Consider the following 21,231-nt stretch of genomic DNA (forward strand, 5'->3'; position numbering starts at 1 on the left):
CCGCCTGTCCAGAGCTAATGTGGACAAGCTCACATTCATTAAAATGGACCAGGCATGGATCCCACAGGACTTGTCCGTACCTTGTGCAGAATAGACATGCATTATGGCCTTACCCAGCCATTGTTGTATTTTTGATCTTTCTCACTCTTTTGGGGTGTACCCTAATTTAAAAAATTAAAAACCAAAACCAGTTTTGACTACCTCGTCCTCCTCCACCGACGCCGCTTCCACCTACACCGCCACATCCACCGCCACATCCACCACCACCTCAAACTCCTACTACTCCATATGGACCTCTTCCTCCTACATCAAGATTATTATTTTTTATTGTTATGTATTTTATGTTATTTTAAGTTATTTCCCTATCCACATTTGTTTGCAGAGCACTTACCATGCTCTTAACAACATTTTTCTGCCATTTGCAGCCCTCTAGCCCTTTCCATTACTTTTTTAGAGCCATTTAGTGCTCAAAAGTTCGGGTCCCTATTAACTTCAATGGGTACGGGGTCAAGTTCGGGTGAAGTTCGAGTCCCTAACTCAAACTTTTTTGTGAAGTTCGGCCGAACCCGTCAAACCCGAACATCCAGGTGTCCGCTCAACTCTATTAATAAACAATTTCCTGATTTAAAGATACTATGTAGAGCTACACCAGATTTTGTACTCTCCAGTTTTGATAAATCATCTCCAATGGCTTTTGTAAATTATTCTAAAATAAACTAGACCATAATTATACCATAAAAGCTGTAAAATAGTCTAAGTGTGAAAGAATTTTGCAGGGAGAAATAGCATAAATAACCGTAGTATGAATATAATTCAAATCCCTGAAATTCAATATCTTTATTTTTTTTAAATAATGAGCCATTCCAAGAAGAACCAACTTGTAAGGCATTACTGGGACATATACAGTACAAGACATGGTAATTGTTTTTTGTAATAGCATCAGCTCATGTTGCTTATAATAACTAAGCATTATTACAGTATTAGCCACTAATAAAAGTGTTACAGCTTTGAAAATATAGGTGGGTTACTGTTTTATTTTTGTGACAAACTGATGAACTATTATCATCAAGCTGAAATCATAGGAAGTCATAACAATGCCAATATTAATAACTACACCCAGTTTAGTATAAAAAGAGCCTAGCAAGTGTCAGTGATTGAACACTGCTCTGGAGAGTAGACAACACTTTCGATTCTCTGTGTATCAACTCCAAGAGAGGATCCATCATGTCTCACCGCTCCATCCTGGCCTCATCTGGACACAAGCACTTCAGTTCTGGTTCTGTTTCATTACCCAAACTTTCCAGTTCACACAGCTTCTTATCACACTCATCTAAAAATGTTCAACAGACCCAGCATTGTTTCAGCAGCAAGAGTGACCATTCTGTTGGGTCAAAGGGACCTAAGATTTCAGTGGGAAGTTTCCATTTAGGAAAAAGTGGACATAGACATGGATCTGGATTTGGTATTGTTGGACATGGTCATGGAATGTCTGGTTCTGGAGGGATCACAGCAGTTACTGTAAACCAGGGTCTTCTGGCTCCTCTCAATCTGGAGATTGACACAAACATCCAAAGAGTTAGAACAGAAGAAAAGAACCAAATTAAAGGCCTGAATAATAAATTCGCCTCCTTCATTGACAAGGTGAGAATTGTCAAGTTCATTTTAAATGAAAGGAAAATGCATATGTACATATTATTAAGTGGCCGACAATATTTATAAGGTTAAAAAAAAAAAACACACCATCAAAGCACATGTGTTATTTTGTGTTTAATTAAAGTACTAAAGTTGTGTCCCTAAATGTACATTTTATTTTGCATGAACATCAAGTTCAGTTTGATGTTATCGTGTATTACTGTCCTCACAATTATTTGCAGGTTTCTGAAAATTACTTAACATTATTTCCCAGTATATACTTTACCTAAAATGTCAAACACAGGATGTCTATGAAAATATGGTGCTCCTAGTATAGTGAATATGAATGCAATAGGGCTGGTTTACTAAAGGGTTAGAGAATCATAATTCCTAAGTTGTTTGAATATTTACCTCAATTATCCAAACATGTGAAAAGTACCTGCACATGATTGTATATTCATAATTAACACGAATTTGAAGTAAATATTCACACAAATTTTTGAGTAAAGATTTTTAATTCCTTTAGTAAATCAGCCATTGACTTTAAGCTTAAGTATGAAAGCATAAGTTCTTCAGCTTCCTAAAGGAACCGATTTCCACATGAGTAATTTGCAGTTCATTCTAGTGAACAAGCGTATTCATGGAAAAATACATGTGCATACTCTATACTAAATTGCACTGTCCCAGTGAAAAAACATGGAAAAGATTATAAGTAAATGCTTTTGCCAATCCAATCTGGCTTTACTCCCAACACAGGTAAGATTTTTGGAACAGCAGAACAAGATGCTGGAGACCAAGTGGTCTTTTCTACAAGAGCAGAAGACAGCCAGGTGTCAGATTGAACCTCTGTTTGAGGCTTTTATTGGCAACCTGAGAAGACAGCTGGAGAATCTAGAATGTGAGAGAGCTCGTCTGGATGCAGAGAGGAACAGCATGGAGGGCACTGTGGAAGAAATAAGGAGAAGGTACCAATACTATTCCACACTAATGCATTAATGTATGGAGTACCATGCATCTAACAGTAAAGCTTTACCCTCTCCATGTTCTGGGGCCAGGCACAGACTGGCAATATGGAAGTTTGAGTATTATTTATTTATTTTTTTCAGGTACTTATATAGCACTGTCAATATACACTGCGCTTTACATATACATTGCACATTCACATTAGTCCCTACCCTCAAGGAGCTTACAATCTAAGGTCCCTAACTCACATACATACACAGTATGGACAATTTTTTATACAGGATCCAATTAACATACCAGCATGTCTTTGGAGTGTGGGAGGAAACCGGAGTACCCGGAGGAAACCCACGCAGGCACAGGGAGAACATGCAAACTCCAGGCAGGTAGTGTCGTGGTTGGGATTCGAACCAGCGACCCTCTTGCTGCTAGGTGAAAGTGCTAACCACTACACCACTGTGCCGCCCATTAGCACTTAAATCCTAGCAACTAGTTCTTAAAGCAGAACTAAGCTCACAGTTAAACTGTTTCTCAAAATAAAGCTCAAGTTAGAAATGTTATTTACAATATTAAATCCTTAATAAAAAAATCCTTAAATCAAACACATGCAGTGTATGCTACATTTAAGGCACGCCTCTTGTGATAACTGTCACAGTTGCCAGTTTGCTTATGTTAGCTGTTAACAGAACTTTCACTCAAATGGCTGGTATTATAGCTGCATAGCACCATGGCAACTGCAGATCTAAATAAAGGCATAGATTGCACCTTCTTCAGCTACAAAAGAATAGAAGGGTATACATTTGCTGTGATACTGTATTCAGATTTTTAGGAACAGGTAAGGCTTTATTTTGGTAGCAAATTTTAATATATATGTATAATGTATTTATTTCCTTGGTTTTTATTGGAAATAAATAGAACAAATATGAAAAAACAATGCATTTTTCTATCATTTTTCCCAACACAACATGTACAAAATTTGAGAACTCCCACATATTTACCACAAAATATATTAATTAAAGTCCGCTGATTAAAATCATATCACAACTTGTACAACTTTTAGTTAATATAGCAATATGGTAAAACTCAAAGTGAACATATGCATTTTAGGAGAGCTTAATTCCTTTTTTGATGCTTCAATGCACGCAGGGGGAAAAAATGGTTTGCAGATTTAATTTGCTCAATATTACAATCAAATTAAATCTTGACGTGACGTGGGCACAAATGATTACAATGGTGACTTATTCATATTTGCCACCATTAAAAATTCAGATGACATTGTATTAATATGCATTAGCAATTGATGCAAACATCGTCCCAATCATGCAACATTTTTAGCATCCAACCTCATTTTTGTGAGAATTTGGTAAGGGAAAATTATTTTTTGGTTCGAATTATATAAAATGTTTTCTCCATGGGGGGGGGGGGGGGGGGGGTTGTCTGGATCTATTAAGTAGCAACCAGATCCACACTTCCAATGTAAATACTAAACAGGAGCATAGTGTTTACATTCCTTCTGCAGTGCACTCCTATGGAATATGCTGTAGAAGCTTTGGAAGCCCAGGAGCTGATTGTTTCAGGGTTGAATGCCAACTGTCATTTACAGCCTTTAGTTTCAGCCCAAATCCCCGCTGGGATGCACAGGAGCTACTGATTCCCAGTGACATTTTAAAACAGCACTGGGACGAATAGTCACTCTACTCACACCACTTTAAATTGGCACTGGGGTCTCAAGTGGTTTAGAATGTTCATAAAACAAAACACAGGTTCAAGGCATAAAGATTAGCAATACAAATTTTGGTTAAAAACAGGTAATAGTTTATAGATTGTTTATCATGAAAAGGACATATGAGAAAAAAAAGTGTCTTGTTACAGATATGAAGATGAAGTCAACAGAAGAACAGGAGCCGAGAATGAATTTGTTTCTCTCAAGAGGGTAAAAATTTTAAAATTAGTCACAGATTTTTGTATTATCTGTTAAAGCAACACTAATACCTGTATTTCTAACTTTAGGATGTTGATGCTGCTTTCATGAACAAAGCTGAACTTCGGGCCAAGGCCGACTCCCTGAACGATGAGATCAGCTTCCTTAGGACCCTGTATGATGCGGTAAATAATGCCGTTTTGGGCCATAAACACATTCTTTAATTCATTTTATAATGCTGTACAGTAGTTGATGTATATATTTTCTAAATTTTCAGGAAATCAATCAACTCCAAGCTCAGATTTCAGACACTTCAGTTCTTGTGTCCATGGACAACAGCCGAGACCTAGACATCAATGGTATCATCGCTGATGTCAGAGCTCAATATGAAGAGGTTGCTAACAGAAGCAGAGCAGAGGCAGAAGCCATGTACCAATCCAGGGTGAGTGTGTTATCATTAGAGCTACAAGGCCACAGGCATCATCATGCATGAATAGTTTAAATAAGTGATTGGGAGGAATTGTTATATGTCCACCACAGCCAATATTCTGCCAAGGTTTATTTTAAAACAATATATTGATTTAAAGGGTAACTCCATTTTTGTGGGGGAAAAATAGCAAATAAAAAAAAATAATATAGCATATACAACTGAGACAGAAGTCATATTGTTATTAAATGTTGTTAAAAAATTACTGTTCCATTGCAATCTGCAGCCGCTGTAATTTTCTGAAAATGCAATGCAAGATGACTAACTGGAGGTGTTCTGTACACAGAATATCTATAGCACACCCCCCCAGAAACAAAATTTCTGCTAGTGTGATTGGCTCACTGATTTTCCCAGAAGTCTGCGCTAAGATGCAATTCAGATTTCATTCCCTGCAACGAAAAAAAAATCGTTTTTTGGTGAGATACCCCTAATAGGAAAATGTCTAAAGGGATGCAGGCACCACAGATTTCCTCATTAGTGTTCTGCAGCTGCTGCAGCGGATTGATAATTACAAAACCCCTCCCATTAGACTCACTCACAGGGACACAGAGGAACAAACAGGGTTTTCTTCAGAATAACAAAGGGTAGGAATCGGCAAACCAAGTTTGTTAAAATCCTTGCAATGTACATATATCACCTAGAGGGGAATGTTTTTTCTCAACAAAAGTGGAGTTACGCTTTAATTAGAATAATGCTGTCAGTACAGTGTCCCAGTGTAAAAACACCATTAGTGTACTGCCTCCCGGCTAGCTTGAGGCTATCTGTAGAATGGATCATAATTTTAGATTTTGATTTCAGCCAACCCTTTTTCTTGAAAACTACATAATATGCTATGTATGTATAGTACAGCCTAAATTAAAATGCATTAAATAGCATCTCTTCCCTCCCAAAAAATATAATATATTGCATTTTACAGCTTCTTAGATGTGGTGCCTGCATTAGTTTTTTTGGGCTTTTTCCCATTTTTTCACTTGGTAATACTGCAAAAAACACATTTATTTTCCCTCACTCGACTGTATCTATTGAGGGAGCCAAAGTTTTTACTATCATTTCAAATATGTCTTCCTCTTCATCTCTATTACGTTAGTAAGTGAGATTAGTTGTATACAGAAGGAAGAAAACATTGTTTGTGTGCTCAGTTCAACTCACTGGAAGTAACCAAGACACTTCATTTCTGGCAAGATCAACACATATTTTCTTTACTTGCTAAAAATGTTAGCATGAAAAAGGAAAATGAATGCAGCCACCACATCAAAGTACTGGTAATTTAAAATAACGGAAAATTTACTATCAAATACTTACCGTATATTTCCTTTCCTGATGGACTCCATGGCAGCATACGTTTGGTTAGCCCCGCCCCTCACTCTACCCCATAGAACCCCACTTCCATAAATTTTCAGGCTGAGTCAGAGGTAGCGTTCCGTAACTAGCTGCCATGAAATCCATCAGGAAAGAAAAATAACCGTAAGTATTTGATAGTAAAGTTTTCATTTTCCTGACAGCCTTCCATAGCAGCATACGTTTAGGAACCAACTAGCCCAAAAAACAAGGGTGAGATGTCGGCAAAGTATGGTTTCAATCATAACCAACAAACCCCATGGATAGATATTGACAGCATAAGGAAGTTAGCTACACCTGACAAGGAGCCAGAACAGCTTTAATGGAAGACCTGTCATCCTCCTACAACTATTCCTGGCACCCTTTCACAGGGAGCCCACAAAGCCTACACACTCCTGGATGAGTGTGTGGTGACTGCTTCCGTAGGAACTAAACCTTAAGATTTATAAGCCTAATGACTAGCTGGAATGACCCATCCAGCAAGAATTCTGGATGACATCTCCGTCCCACTGATTCTGCTAGAGAGGATGAAAAATATGTTCTAAAACTCTGAGCAAAGCTGTAGCTTGATAGCATGCTTGAAAAATCCCAAAATCCATGGTAAGGAACCAGTTTTTCTTAGTGGTCCTGCATATGGGAGGAACAAACACTTTGTTCTCATAGAATGTCTAAGCCACCTCAGATTGCCAACCAATCTGGATATAAACACTACCCGTACTGGGCAAAAAGCGATAAGGATCCCTCTCGGCACAAGGCCAAGATCCCGGAAAATCTCCTGATTGAGGAAAAGAACCCATGGAAAGGTTGCCTCAATCAAAACTGAACTGAAAGAGATTCCATCTGGAGCAGCAAGCTGTCAAGGGGCCTTAAGAGCCGTGATTTTGGCCAAGCTTCCTGCTGTGGATGTAGCCCTAGAGAGATTAACATCATGGCTCAATCCTTACTCCAACTGGACTGGAGCGGATACCATCTGGAGCTGTAAGTCACCAAAGGAGCCCGCCTAGCCTAAAGCTGTGATCTTGGCAAACATTTTGGCTGAAGAGGTAGCCCTTAGAGTGCATGTCTTCATAGCTCAGTTTTTATCCAGGTTGAACTGCAAAAAGATCTCATCTGGAGCCGGCAAGGAGAGTCCTGGTTCTCCTTTGAGGCTCAGATGCAGCCCTCTATCAAAGTATTGGAGGAGTAAGGGATAGTCTACCCAGGAGACATTGGATATGACAGAGATATGCAGAGATCTGCCCTCTAAGAGCTTTAGGATCAGTTGAAGTCTGGAATGCACTTGACCAGAGAACTGAAGCAAAGGAAACAAATCAGTCCAAACGGAACAAGCTCTATTCAAATCCTTTTGTAGAATTTATAGATATTAGCTTAGAGAAACAACAGCCAAGCCTGATTAGTCTCTTCCTGCCAGGATCAGAAAGTGGAAGAGATGAACAAAGGTGGAATATTGCTCTTTACGACAGAAGATCTCATGCAAGAGAAAGGACTTCAATTCTATACCCCGGTATCAAAGGCAGGAACCAAGGCCTGTTTGGCCAATAGGGAATTATTTCAAACATTGCCATGGTCTTAGCAACAGAAACCCCCAAAAAACTGTATATGGATCAAACTGGAAAACATATTGCTTGTGGGATCTTTCCTGATCCAACACAGCATCAGCGCCCAGGTTCCTATTGAAAAGCTTTCTAGCTTGTAACAGTAAGGAGATGCTACCAGATCTAACTCTGAAATCTTGTATAGAGAAAAAATCCATTTGTGCCAATGTATGGGTGGCACAAATATGAAAAAGGTCAGTAAGCAACCTCTCCCCAAGAAGTGGAGCTCTTTGCTGACTACTTGGTTGAGGACTCTTTCTCTCTTCAATTCTTTCTGGACTCCAGGCCGAAACTGCAGGGGCAAACCTTTTTGGAGTTAGACACTGACTCTTGAACTGCAGTCCTTTTTCATTCAGCAGACATGTACTGTGAGAGAAGGAGGCCAGACTAAACACAGCTCTTAGCTGTCAAATGAAGCTAACCCTTAAAATGGACTCTTTAGACTCTCACAATGCGGACGAGATTGTTCCACTTGTAGAACTATTCCCAGCAATTTGCTATCAAATGAAGCTAGCCCATAAAGGGGACTGCTAGACTCTCGCAATGCAGACAAGATTGTCCCACTTGTAGAATTATTCCTTGCTGTTTGCTATCAAATGAAGCTAGCCTGTCAACTTCTCGCGTACCTGACTGATGAGCTCCAAGGTCCAAGATACTATAGAGAAGACAACCAGTTGGTAGGAGGATCTGAACAGCAGACAGGCTGAAGGCTGGAACATCTGAGTCCACACTCACGCACACCAAGAAGTCAGATCTGGCAGACGGGACATAATTCAGAGGTGTGTAGATTCAAGCGGAAGTAAGGAGGCTGGTAGAGCTCAGGCGGGAGATGCTGGAGTGGGGGCCACAAGCAAATTAGTCAGTTCACAGGCCGGGTCAACAACTGGCGGGCAGCGTGGAATCCAAAGGAGCAGGCAGGTTCAAGGTCAGAGGTGAGCTGAGGTCAGGTGCAGGCAAAAAGCAAGGGAAGTCCAAAATCAAACTGGGTCGTACAGGAGATCAATCACAGAAGCAGGTAAACAGGAGCAGGGGTCGCAGGAAGCTGCATATCAGACAGCAAAGACACAGTGCTGCTGAGGTGTTTAACCATTTCAGCCCCGGAAGGTTTTACCCCCTTCTTGACCAGGCCCTATTTTGCGATTAAGCACAGCGTTACTTTAACGGACAATTGCACGGCCGTGTGACGCTGTACCCAAAAGAAATTGTCCTTTTTTCCCACAAATAAAGTTTTTTTTTGGTTGTATTTGCTCACCTGTGCGAATTTTATTTTTTGCACTATAAACAAAAAAAGAGCAACAATTGTGAAAAAAAAAACAATATTTTTCACATTCCCCCTAAAAAAAATTTAAAAATCTATTTTTTTTAACATTTTAGGCCAATTTGTTTTCTACTACATATTTTTGGTAAAAAAATTGCGATACGTGTATTTTGATTGGTTTGTGCAAAAGTTATCGTGTCTACTAACTATGGTAAAGATTTATGTAATTTTTATTGTTTTTTTTTTTTTTTACTAGTAATGGCAGCGATTTGCCATTTTTAGCGGGACTGCGACATTGTGGCGGACAGATCGGACCCCTAACTGACATTTTGTACACTTTTGGGGGGCCCAGTGACATTACTACAGTAATTAGTGCTAAAAATATGCACTGTTACTGTAATAATGCCATTGGCAGGGAAGGGGTTAACCCTGGGGGTGATCAAAGGGGTTCATGTATGCCTATATGCTTACTAACTGTGTGTGTGTGTGTGTGTGTGTGGGGGGGGGGTTCTGTGACAGGCACAGACAGATCGCAGTTTCAGCTTAGCTGAAACTGCTGATCTGTCCCTGCCTGTCTCACAGAAGATCCGCCTGCTTTGTTTACATAACATAAATGTCTCCTCCCGCGGCCTGCCTCCCGCTGTGTCTAACATGACTGGATGCAGGGGAGCCGCTCTGCCACAGTAATATTACTGTGGGCGGTCGGCAAGCGGTTAAATAAGGCAGCCTGTTGCCTATCACTGAAATTAGTCTGCACTAAGTTAACCCTTAGGTGGCAGACCCATGACATAGCCTTTTAAGGGAATTGTTTAGACTTTTGCAATGCGGATAAAAATGTTCTACTTGTAGAATCATCTCCAGCTATTTGCCATCAAGATAAAGCTAGCCCTTGAAGGGGGCAGAATAAACCCTTGCAATTCAGACCAGATTGTCCTACTTGTCAGAATCATTATTTTTAATAGAATATTCTTCATCCCAACTTCCATTGCTTTGCAATAGAGGCCAGGCCGCAAATGCAGACAGATATACCCCTTAAGGACAAGTCCAACACAAGGCTATCACCAGAATACCCTACACCCCCCCCCCCCCCCCAAGGACACACCCAATCATCCTGATTGAGTATAGCCTTGAATGACACAGCATCCTCCAATGACAACTCCATGTATATGGCTAAGCTGATGAAGGCCACATCAACCAAACAGGTGACTTATTATGTGGAAAAACTTCTTCCCCATAAGTGCCTTAATCTGACATCCTGCAGTGCAGGTAGAAATGTCCCAGTTGGGGTTTGAGCTTGAGCAACCTAGTAGTGCACGGTGCTGACCACTAAGACATTCTGCTGCTGTGTCCTTCAGTTCAATTTGCACCCCTCTTCAAGAATGATCTTCTAGCTTAAACGTCATAGGACAAAAGGCAATGCACTCCTTTGGAAGTGCTAAATACTTGCATTGCAGATACCTTGCTCAAAGATCTTCCTCAGCTGCATATTCCTTTTAAGAATTGTTTTAATTGGCCAATTGACTGGTCCTGAAAGGAAAAGCTTGACATTGTCAGAGTAGAGAATCCTTGCACAGGGAGAGTTGTAACAGACTCCTTTAGTGTCTTGACTACCCGTGCCAACCTGATGGTCGCTGTCATCTTGCTCCCTGGATGCCTGAACAAAGAAGGAAATTTATACAGGATTTTACCAGCCAAGGCATGAGCAGTAAAGGCCCAGTTTATGGTGTGCAAAATAAATGTAGATCTGGAGACGCTTAAAAGCAAGTGTCCATTATTCAGCTTTCCATACACTATCTTTAGGAGACCCGCAGAAGGGCTGACAATCCAGTATCAGTAAGGAAGACACTGCCCCCCTCCAGCTATGACCTGCATAGAGCAGATAATACATAGCAGTATAAGGCTGCAGAGGACTTGTTGCAGAAATAAACAAATATCAGTAAGCTTAAGAGAGAACTCCACATTGTTAATAAAATAAATATTATAACATGTACAATTGCTACTCAAGCCATGCAGTAATTTATTAAATAACCTTCTCAATACAAACTGCAGCTGCTGAGGTTTCCTCAGCTGTCCAGAGAGAAAAAGTAACTGCTGTGGCAGTATTCCTTTTGCAGTGGTTAACCCTAAGGGGTTAACCACTGCTAAAGGAATGCTACCACAGCAGACTTCTCTGCATAGGTGATATTATTAGACAGAGCCTCCAACACAGAAAGAAAAACCTTGCTTAAACAAACAGATATCTGCTCAGGACAGAAAGCAACTGCACCAAACTTTGATAAAAAATGCTACAATGCACATCAGAGCATAGACACCTCCAAAAGTTTTCATGTTGATTATTATTTATTTATTTTTCTTTTCTAACACAAGTGGGGTTACTCCCTAACAGCCCGCATGGCGCCTGGTCCGTTCTGCTGACCTCAAGCCAAACATACTCACGTATCCTGGACTTCGTCCACAAATCAATTGATACATCCGCAGGGCGACTCGGATCCCAGGAACAGCAGAGCACACCGTCATGCTGGACATACTTTAGAGGTCACCAGCTTTTAGCAGAGCATCCGACCTAGGGCAACTGCTCGCCATTGGCAGAGATTCCATTATTACAGGTGTCAATCTTCTGCGCATGTGTTCCATTCACCACCCTGCTGTTAGCTCGGCATTTGGTAACTACTGGAGCCATCCTGGAACTTCTGGACACTACAGGATGCTCCCAATATCCGCATGGCTATCCCACATGAGACTCCAGTCCTCACGTCTTTCAAAAGGTAGGAAACTTCATACAAAATGGTCCTTATGAGTTAGGAGGACAAAAAAGGAATGCTGTTTCTGGCTCAGCCTGAAAATTTATAGGAGTGGGGTCCTATGGGGTAGGAAGCGAAGGCGGGGCTATCCAAATGCACGCTGCTATGGAAGTCTGTCAGGAAATATTCTTTTTTTTGGGGGGGATATATATCATTTAAACATCTGTAATCATTTTTTTTTTTTTATTCATTTTATATCTTGATATAATAACAAATTCAGTTTCAATTTAAAAAAGTGCAGCACTATTAGTAATGAATAAATAAATCAATGTAATGAAAGTCCATGCAAACAGTTCCATTAAACACTGAGAAAGATAAGGAAATCCCTCAATCTGTGAAAAGTGATGAAAGACTTGCAAAGATGCCACCAGTCTGTGATTTCACACCACGCTTTCCCTAATATAATGACCCCCTAATAAGGTAGGTTGCATTCACTTTGTTTAACAATTGGAAGCAGAACCCAAATTTCTGGGAAGAAGCTCTCTCAATCAGATAAAGGCCCCAGACACAATATGGCAACATTTGCGTCCCTTGTGAATGAAAGGTACGCCAAGGAGCATTCAGATGACCAGGATTTCATGCAAATAAAACAACCCACTTAGCGTAATCTCGTTTTAAATTTAATATAGTACAAAGAAAAAGAGTAACACTCACATATAGAAAGCCTTGGGAGAAGCATGTAATAGATACATCCGTCTTTCCAATAATTAAAATGGCCGTCATCGACCGCGCATGCACAGTAGCGTGTTTGCGTAGCTAGACTCTACGCACTTTGTCATACATGATGTCATCAGGGGTACGCACACACGCAAATAGCACGCATATATATATATATATATATATATATATATATACACACAGAGACTCAGGAGGATCCCTGTGATTGGACAAGCAATTTAACAAAAGGGGAGGAATCAACGGAGTGTCTTAATAATAAATGTCAAGCACCCTAGAAGGTCTGTTGCCAGCACCATCTAGTGACTGAATAGCAAAATACATTCCAAATAAACTCCATAGGAGTCCAAAATTGTTGTCTTTGGAAAAATTAAACAACTAAGCTATAGATGTAAATTAACCAACTCAATTGTAAAGATGTCCATTTACATAAACAACTTAAGGTATCCTCCCAAGTATATTACAAACATAAAAATGAATAGTTAAATACATGGTTAAAATAACAAAACATGCATTATACATGTCCAATGTAATATCAAGGTCCGCTGCCGGCGCCATCTAGGGACTGTATGGCAAAATACCTTTCAAAAAACTCCATAGGAGTCCAAAATTGTTGTCATTGGATAAGTTTATCAAATAAGTTATAGATGTAAATCAACCAACTTTATTCTAAAGATGTTCATTTACATAAACAACTTAAGGTGTCCCGCCAAGTTTATTACAGCTAAAGATCAATAATTAAATACATGGTTAAATAACAACAGACACATTATACATGCCCAATGTGATATCAAGACCTCCAAAGAAATCCTATGTCTAAAGTATAAACGCATTGGAGGTCAATTGATGTTGATTTAATCCCAGAGAGGAATAGAATTTCAGATGATAAATTCAGCTTGCTATGAAACACAAGCCTTCAAATAAAATGGTACATGGAATAACAAATGAAAATGAAATGTTTGGTGTCCACAAATATTCAGAATTTTCTTTTTTTTTTTTAATTATCTACAGTTTGAGGACCTGCGAATGGCAGCTGGAAGAAATGGAAATGATCTGCAGAACAGCAAAAATGAGATTGCGGATCTCAATCAAACAATTCAGAAGCTTAAAGGTGAAATTGAATGTGCCAAATCCCAGGTATAAATCCAGTGTTTTTTTATAATTTTATGACCAACTTTACAATATTGTTAGAACCCCTGATTTAGGGTTTTTTAACAGCTTCATAGTGCTTGTTTAGTTGAATGTTACCTTTTTTCCAGATTTAGACTGACCAGAAATGTTTTTTGCTTCCCATTTTTCTTTTTTTTTTTTTTTTTTAGACTTGCTTAAAGTATAATTTCTTTGTATTATGTCATTTATTGTTTTAATATTGATATTAATAGAACATTTTCAGCCCTTATTTCATTGGTATCCTTTTTGTCCATGTATATTTTGTCAAGCTTATTGAACTTAAATAAAACTAAGGAGAAGATACTTCTTTTACCAGATTTAAAAAAAAAAAAAATTGCATGTTATTTCATCATTTCTAGCGTGCTGCACTTGAAGCTGCCATCAGGGAAGCTGAGGAAAGTGGTGAAGCTGCTGTCAGGGATGCCAAGCATAAATTGTCTGAATTGGAGGCTGCCCTACAGAAGGCCAAGCAGGATATGGCTCGCCAACTAAGAGACTACCAGGAACTGATGAATGTTAAACTGGCACTGGATATTGAGATTGCTACTTATAGGAAAATGCTGGAAGGAGAAGAGCACAGGTATATATTTCAGATGTCAGGCAAGGAACATACTAACTGGAAGATAAAACAAAGAGATTACCTCATCAGTCTGCTCCTGCTCTTTTACTGTCCATTGCCAGGATTGAGGTATGGAGGTGGCCTAGCTGTGTTATTTGGCTGCATCAGAGAAAAGTCAGATCACCAGGATGGCTGTGCTGGGTGGCAGAGCCAGAGTGTCCATTTCAATATGGGCCTCAAGAGTATTTTTACACTGGAGGTCTGCAAAAGTTGTATATTCCTACAGACATAAATATTTTTGCTTATCTGTCACAATTGGGCAGTGATATTCAAATGGACACGTACTGTATGTAAGGGTCAGAACCGAGGAGTCTGCATTTTCTTTATATGTAAGCAATTTTAGTTCTCTAGTTTCTGCCTGATAATCTGTTCAAATGTTATTTACAAGTTAATGATCATAGGTGTAAGAAAAAAATCTTACAAAATGACATTCATGCTAAAATTCTGTTAATGTTTCTCTTTTTCAGGATTGGTGCAGAGGGACATGTAAACATTTGTAAGTAAAACAATTTGTTTCATATATAATAAAAACCTACAGTGCAAATTCACATACAATATTGATATGGATTATACACCTCCCACATTTAGTGTGGAAATATTTAGAATATAGTTTATTTATCAAAGAATAATTATTAACTTCTATTAATTATTTTTACCACAAATACTATACTCTAAACTATTGTGTGGTAATAATAATGTACAAAGATCATGATATACAGTTTCTAATTTTAACCAACCAAAGATCAACTTAAAGTAGCTACACTGATCTCTGTATATTCTAAAATATAGCGATAGGAGGACTAGGGAGGGTGGGTTAATGAATATTTAATTAAAGTATACTTGCCCTTGAAGAAAATTTGAGTAGACTTGCTGGCTTCATAATAGCGCATTATCTTCTGAGTGAGATTGCCTGAACATGTATTTACATATTGCCTGGAATAGCAAAGATAACCATAATGACATAACCTATCCTCTTGTTTCAGCTGTCCTACACTCTAGCACTGGAGGACAACACCATTCTTCAGGAAAGTCCCATGAATCTAGTGGCCAGCACCAGCACCACCATCATCATAAGGGAGGATTCAGCTCCAGAAGCCATGTTCCCATAAGCAAGCATCACTCCAGCCATGGACATCACTGCTGAAGACCTATATACAAGAGATATGATGAAGCTTCTCAGTCAATGCATGGCATAAAAGCCTACATAGAAATGTAGAATTCTCCTTTTCATATTATGTCTAAACTGTATATTAGTTAGGGGTGCTGGCTTGCTTATTAGTCTAAATAGAATGTTTGCCATATATATTTGTGACATTGTATGCTGTAAAATGCTCCAATAAACAGTAATGCATGTTTTGGCATCTGCTGTAGTTATAAATACTGACACCAGCTCAAATTACATTTCCCACTGAAAATTTACAGTAGTTGATGATTTGCAAATATAATTGTGACCACTGTGAGTATAACAATGGATGAAGAGACAATCTCAGACCATTTTCCGTTTATATTACACTCATTTATACAGTAAACACATATTATGCATGTCTGCTAAGCATATTTCCTGTCCCAGTAAAGTCTACTGTTTAATGCCCCACTCACACACACACATGCACTTTATTGCATGCCCTGGTAGAAGGTATCAGCCAGACCAGAATGTGTTAATGATTAGATCTAGAACAATCTTTCTCTACCAGGGTTCCGTGGCACCCTAGGATTCCTGCTAAGATTGCTTGGGGTTCATAAAGCTTTGAGCAATAGGGAATTGATCTCCCACTTACACTGACCACCATTGTAAAAATAATAATTTTACATTGATCACCAATGCTGCTGACTTTTAATAAACAGCCACTTACCTGTCCTACGATCCAGCAATGTATCAGCCGCCCGGGTTTTTATCTTGTATCTGCTGTATCCGACTACAGCATTTTAACCAGATTGCGACTAGAGTATCAGTTTAGTGTGAATCTAGTGATAGTGCAGCATGAGTGTAGTGTGACCATTCATGCCTACTTTAGTGTCAGTTTATTTTGTCAGGGCAGGTTTCCTTCAGTGCATTAGTGCACATTTAAGGTAGCATATTTCAGTGCATTCGTGCACGTTTAACGCAGTATATTTCAGTGCATTACTGCAAAAATAATGCAGTATATTTAGGTGTGTTAGTGCACATTTAAGGCGGTATATATCAGTGTATTACTGCACGTTTAACGCAGTATATTTCAATGCGTTACTGCACATTTACGCAGTATAGTTCAGCAAGTTAGTGGACCCTTAACGCAGTATATTTTAGTGTGTTTTTGGCTTACTAAACCATCCTAATCCTCCTCATTCTCCGTCACCCAAGCAGAGACTAGTGCACTGTCCACTGCAGCTGCCAGAGTGGCCTATTCTGCCTCTTTGTCCACAGCTATTCCTCCCATAGCCCCAGCAACAGGCATGAAAGTCAGCTGAGTTAATTGAACACAGCGTCAGCCACTTGCTGCTTGACAATGCACAGCCATTACTTGATTTAAATCTTGGTTCTGAGGTTGATGAAGGTAGGAACATGACCCTACAGAGAGGCAGAGAGGGGAGAAGACTGGTAAACAACAAATTTTTAATCACGTTCCCTCAGCCGCTGCGTATTGCCAAGTTGTTTCCAGTGATAACGAGGATGGAGGGGACAATGAGGAGAATGAGGTCACTGGCGCAACTTGAGTGCCGGATAGAGCAGAGGAGGAAAGTCAGGGTGAGGTACAACCCCATGGAGGCAGCCATCATGGAACAGTAAGCTGCCCTATACCTCCAGATTGTGGAGCTGTTATCTCCCAGCCCTTTTCCCACAGCTCAGCTGTTTGGGCCTTTTTTAGCATATGTGCAGCCAATCGCACTGTTGCAAATTGCAAACTTTGCCTCCAGCACATAAAGCATGGCAAAAATACCAGCCATTTGGGTACCACATGCTTGACAAGGCATTTAACCTTCCACCACTCACCCCTTGGCAAGAGCACCTGAAGGCCACACAAAAGGGATGCAATTCTGCTCCTCCTCACTCCTCAACTTTCTGGTCTACCCCCACTATATCTCATGACCTCTTAGCAGCCTCCACTTACAGGGATGATGGTATAGTGCAGGGTGTCCCAAGTCCTTGCAGTACATCTGCCAGTAGCACACCACCAGCTGTAGAATATAGCAGGCAAATTGCTCTTCCCCGTCTGCTGCAGCGAAAAAAAAAAATACAGTCAATGCCACCCACATGCCCAGCGTCTAAATTCAAGCTTGTTAAACCTCCTGCCTCTCCATCTGGTGGATTCTGCCCCATTCCGTGAATTTGCTGTACCACAATGGCAGGTTCCCAGTCGCTATTTCTTTTCACATAAGACCATTCCAGATCTCTAACATCACGTGGAAGGCAATGTTTTGGCATCATTGGGAAAGACAGTCAGCCACAAGGTCCACCTTAATGCTGACAAGTGGTCCAGCAAGCATTGTCAGGGACAATATATTTAATTCACAGCACACTGGGTAACTTTGCTTGAAACTCGAAAGGATGCAGGACGTGGCTTAGTGCTTCAGCTTGTTGTGGCACCACGTCTCCATACAGCTAGTGGTGATGATGTGAGATTAGTCAGCTCCACCCCCTCCTCCTCCTCCATGCCCTCCTTTGCTGAATTGTCCTTTGAACCACGCTATTCAATGAGGCAGGCTAAAAGGTGCCATGCAGTGCTTCAGCTGTTCTGTCTAGGAGACAGAAGCCACACCAGAGCTTAGATTCTTGCATCTCTGTAGGGGCAGGCCCAGAGGTAGTTAACAAATAAAAAAACAAAAAAGGCACAGGGGCACACTGAACACCCAGCTCATAACACTATGGCAGCAAAGGTGTCAGTGCATTGCCTGGCCAATTTAATTCATAGTACAAACAAGTGTTTACTGCCCCCAACTGTAACTGGTCACTGCAACAAGGAGAATTAGGAAGGCAACACATATAAAAAACAAAAAAAACTAAAGACATTTCCAAGCTCAACTTACCAACCAACCTGCGACCAACCAAATCGACCTTTCCAGCAGTATGCATTAAAAATCGGGGTTTAGTTGCACACATTTGCACATTAATGCATAAGCCGCAGAGCCCCTGCAAGGCACCCCATTTTCTGTAGACCTAAACTCTAATTTCTGTGAATCTCCAACAATGGAAGCATATGTATTTAGATGGACAGCTGTAGGGCAGATAAACCTGGAGGGAGCCCACCCTTCCTTAAAGGCACAGGGGCACACTGAACACCAAGCCCATAGCACTATGGCAGCAAAAGTGTCAGTCGTTGCCTGGCCAATATAATTCATAGTACAAAAAAGTGGTTACTGCCCCCATTTGTAACTGGTCACTGCACCAAGGAGCATTAAAATGGCAACTTTAAAAAAAAAAAACTTCTGAAAAAAAAAAAACAAAGAAATTTCCAAGCTCAACTTACCGACCAGCCTGCGACCAACTGAGTTCACACCACGCTAACTGGAGTTAGCAATGGTGGTGTGCGATAATGGCACAAACCTCCTGTCTGCCTTAGACAGGGAAAGTTGATAAATGTGCCATGCCTGGCACGTGTCCTCAATTTGGTGGTGCAGCATTTCCTAAATAGGTACCAAGGGTTGGAAAAGCTGCTGAATCTGGTAAGAAGAGGCTGTAGTCATTTCAGGTGGTCATACACAGTCAGTGCTTGGTTGGCCGAAATTCAGTGGGAATTTCACCTGCCCATAAACTACCTAATTTGTGACACGCCCACCAGGTGGAACTCAACTTTGGCAATGCTGCAACAGATGCACATGCATCGAGTACCTGTGTCACTTTGGCACAACGACAGGCTCAGGCCGCCTCGTCTTTTTTTCCCCACGCCAATGTCTGCTGATAAAGGGTGCATGAACTGTACTGTCACCATTTGAGGAGACAGCAAGGATGGTGAGCTGTGACAATGCATGCATCAGTGACACAATCCCTTTGAATTTGTGTGGCATTATGAACAGGGCACTCAAGGCAGAGCAGCGGGAGAAAGAGGAGGACTTCCTTTCCTCTTAAGGCCTGCTTTATGCAGACACCATTCTTGCCATGCCACAGTACACACAAGAGGAGAGGGAGTAGGAGGAGAAAGAGGAGGAGGAGGAGGATTCTATCAGTTTTGGAGGCATTGAAGCAGGGAAAGAGATACGTCAACAATTAACAGATGGCTCTCCACCCCCTGAAACCCTTGGGAGTAGAACATGGCTGGGAGGAGGCAGTTCCAGATACTGTAATCCTCAGTGACCCTAAGTAGTCTGCTTCTTATGCCTCAGAAAACTTGCAGAGCATTGGCTTCCTCATTCTTTAAAGCCCGAGAATATGTAGCATCAAGGAGAAGGATGAATATTGGTTGGCAACCCTCCTTGACCACTGTAACAAGGGGCAAGTTCTGGAACTCATATCATCCCCATAGAGGAAGCAGAAGATAAAAACTCTTGAGGACACCTTAAAGAGGAGTTTATGTAATGCCTTTCCCAACTCTGGTTACAGTGTGGGGGAAAACAGTTTTGAGGCCTCTGTTGGTCAAGAGAGGAGTGGTGGAGAAGGGGGCTGTCTCAGTGATGCATTTCAAAATATTTTTAGTCCTCGGCGCCCAGGGCTGTTAATGTCCACATCCCATCGGTAGCATCTGCATCATATGGTGGGAGATTATCTAGGGGTGAAAACAGACACGAAGAGCTTTCTAGATGACAATCCATTGGGTTACTGGGTCATGAGAATAGACCACTGGCTAGAACTTGCCCAGTATGCAATTGAGCTGTTGGGCTGCCCTGCATCCAGCGTGCTTTCGGAATGGGCATTCAGTGCTACCGGAGATTTTGTGACAGGTAAGAGAGCATGTCTGTCCACAAACTCCGCAGACAGGCTGACATTTATCAAAATAAATCATCCTGGATTAGCAGCAGCTATCAAGTCCCTGTTGTCAATGTCGCATATTAAGTGCTTTCTGGATCTTGAATCTCTGAAAGATTGTTTAGGCTGCCTAGCTTTGTGGGTGTTGATTTCATCTGCAAGGATTTTTTTGATGTAGGTTTCATGGGCACAATCACACCCAAGGACCAGTTTTTCTGCATCATTGCAATTTTTGACAGCAAGGCCAATTGTTGATTTCATCAAGAGTACTTCTATAGCGTAACGGTGTGAAGGCACCACTGACACCCAAAGACCATTTTTTTTGCACATGTTTGACAGGTGCATATCATTTAAATTTTTGACAGCAAGCCCAATTCTTGCTTTCATTAGGAGTTTCTCTATAGGGTTATGGTGTGAAGCCACCACCAACACCCAAAGCCCAATTGCACCTGTCACTTCATCCAACGTCTGTGAAAGAGACACCAGAATTTATCTAAATAATCTCTAGTCTTGTTCCTAGTGCACTAAATTGTGGTCTCATCATACAGACTGGCTCCCCCAAGCTGTTGTTTAAAAAATAAAGAAAGCTTAATTGGAAAATGTAATTTGTCGTTAATGCTGCAGCAGGTTCTTTACATGGTACCATGCTCTTAACAACATTTTTCTGCCATTTGCAGCCCTCTAGCCCTTTCCATTACTTTTTTAGAGCCATTTTAGTGCTCAAAAGTTCGGGTCCCTATTAACTTCAATGGGTACGGGGTCAAGTTCGGGTGAAGTTCGAGTCCCTAACTCAAACTTTTTTGTGAAGTTCGGCCGAACCCGTCAAACCCGAACATCCAGGTGTCCGCTCAACTCTATTAATAAACAATTTCCTGATTTAAAGATACTATGTAGAGC

General features: G+C 40.6%; 1 protein-coding gene across 1 annotated transcript; it reads left to right on the forward strand.

The window, feature by feature from the left end:
- Positions 1 to 1,224: 1,224 nt before the first annotated feature.
- Positions 1,225 to 15,600, forward strand: LOC309545304 (keratin, type II cytoskeletal cochleal-like; the record flags this gene model as incomplete). The annotated part of the gene is made up of 9 exons (XM_082244446.1): positions 1,225 to 1,641; positions 2,389 to 2,597; positions 4,465 to 4,525; positions 4,603 to 4,698; positions 4,791 to 4,955; positions 13,679 to 13,804; positions 14,197 to 14,417; positions 14,924 to 14,952; positions 15,440 to 15,600. 9 exons carry the CDS (start codon positions 1,225 to 1,227, stop codon positions 15,598 to 15,600), a joined length of 1,485 nt encoding a protein of 494 aa, XP_082100572.1.
- Positions 15,601 to 21,231: the final 5,631 nt, after the last annotated feature.

The sequence above is a fragment of the Pelophylax lessonae genome (assembly GCF_965119305.1).
Source record: "Pelophylax lessonae genome assembly, chromosome: 2".
In the NCBI taxonomy this organism is placed as follows: Eukaryota; Metazoa; Chordata; class Amphibia; order Anura; family Ranidae; genus Pelophylax; species Pelophylax lessonae.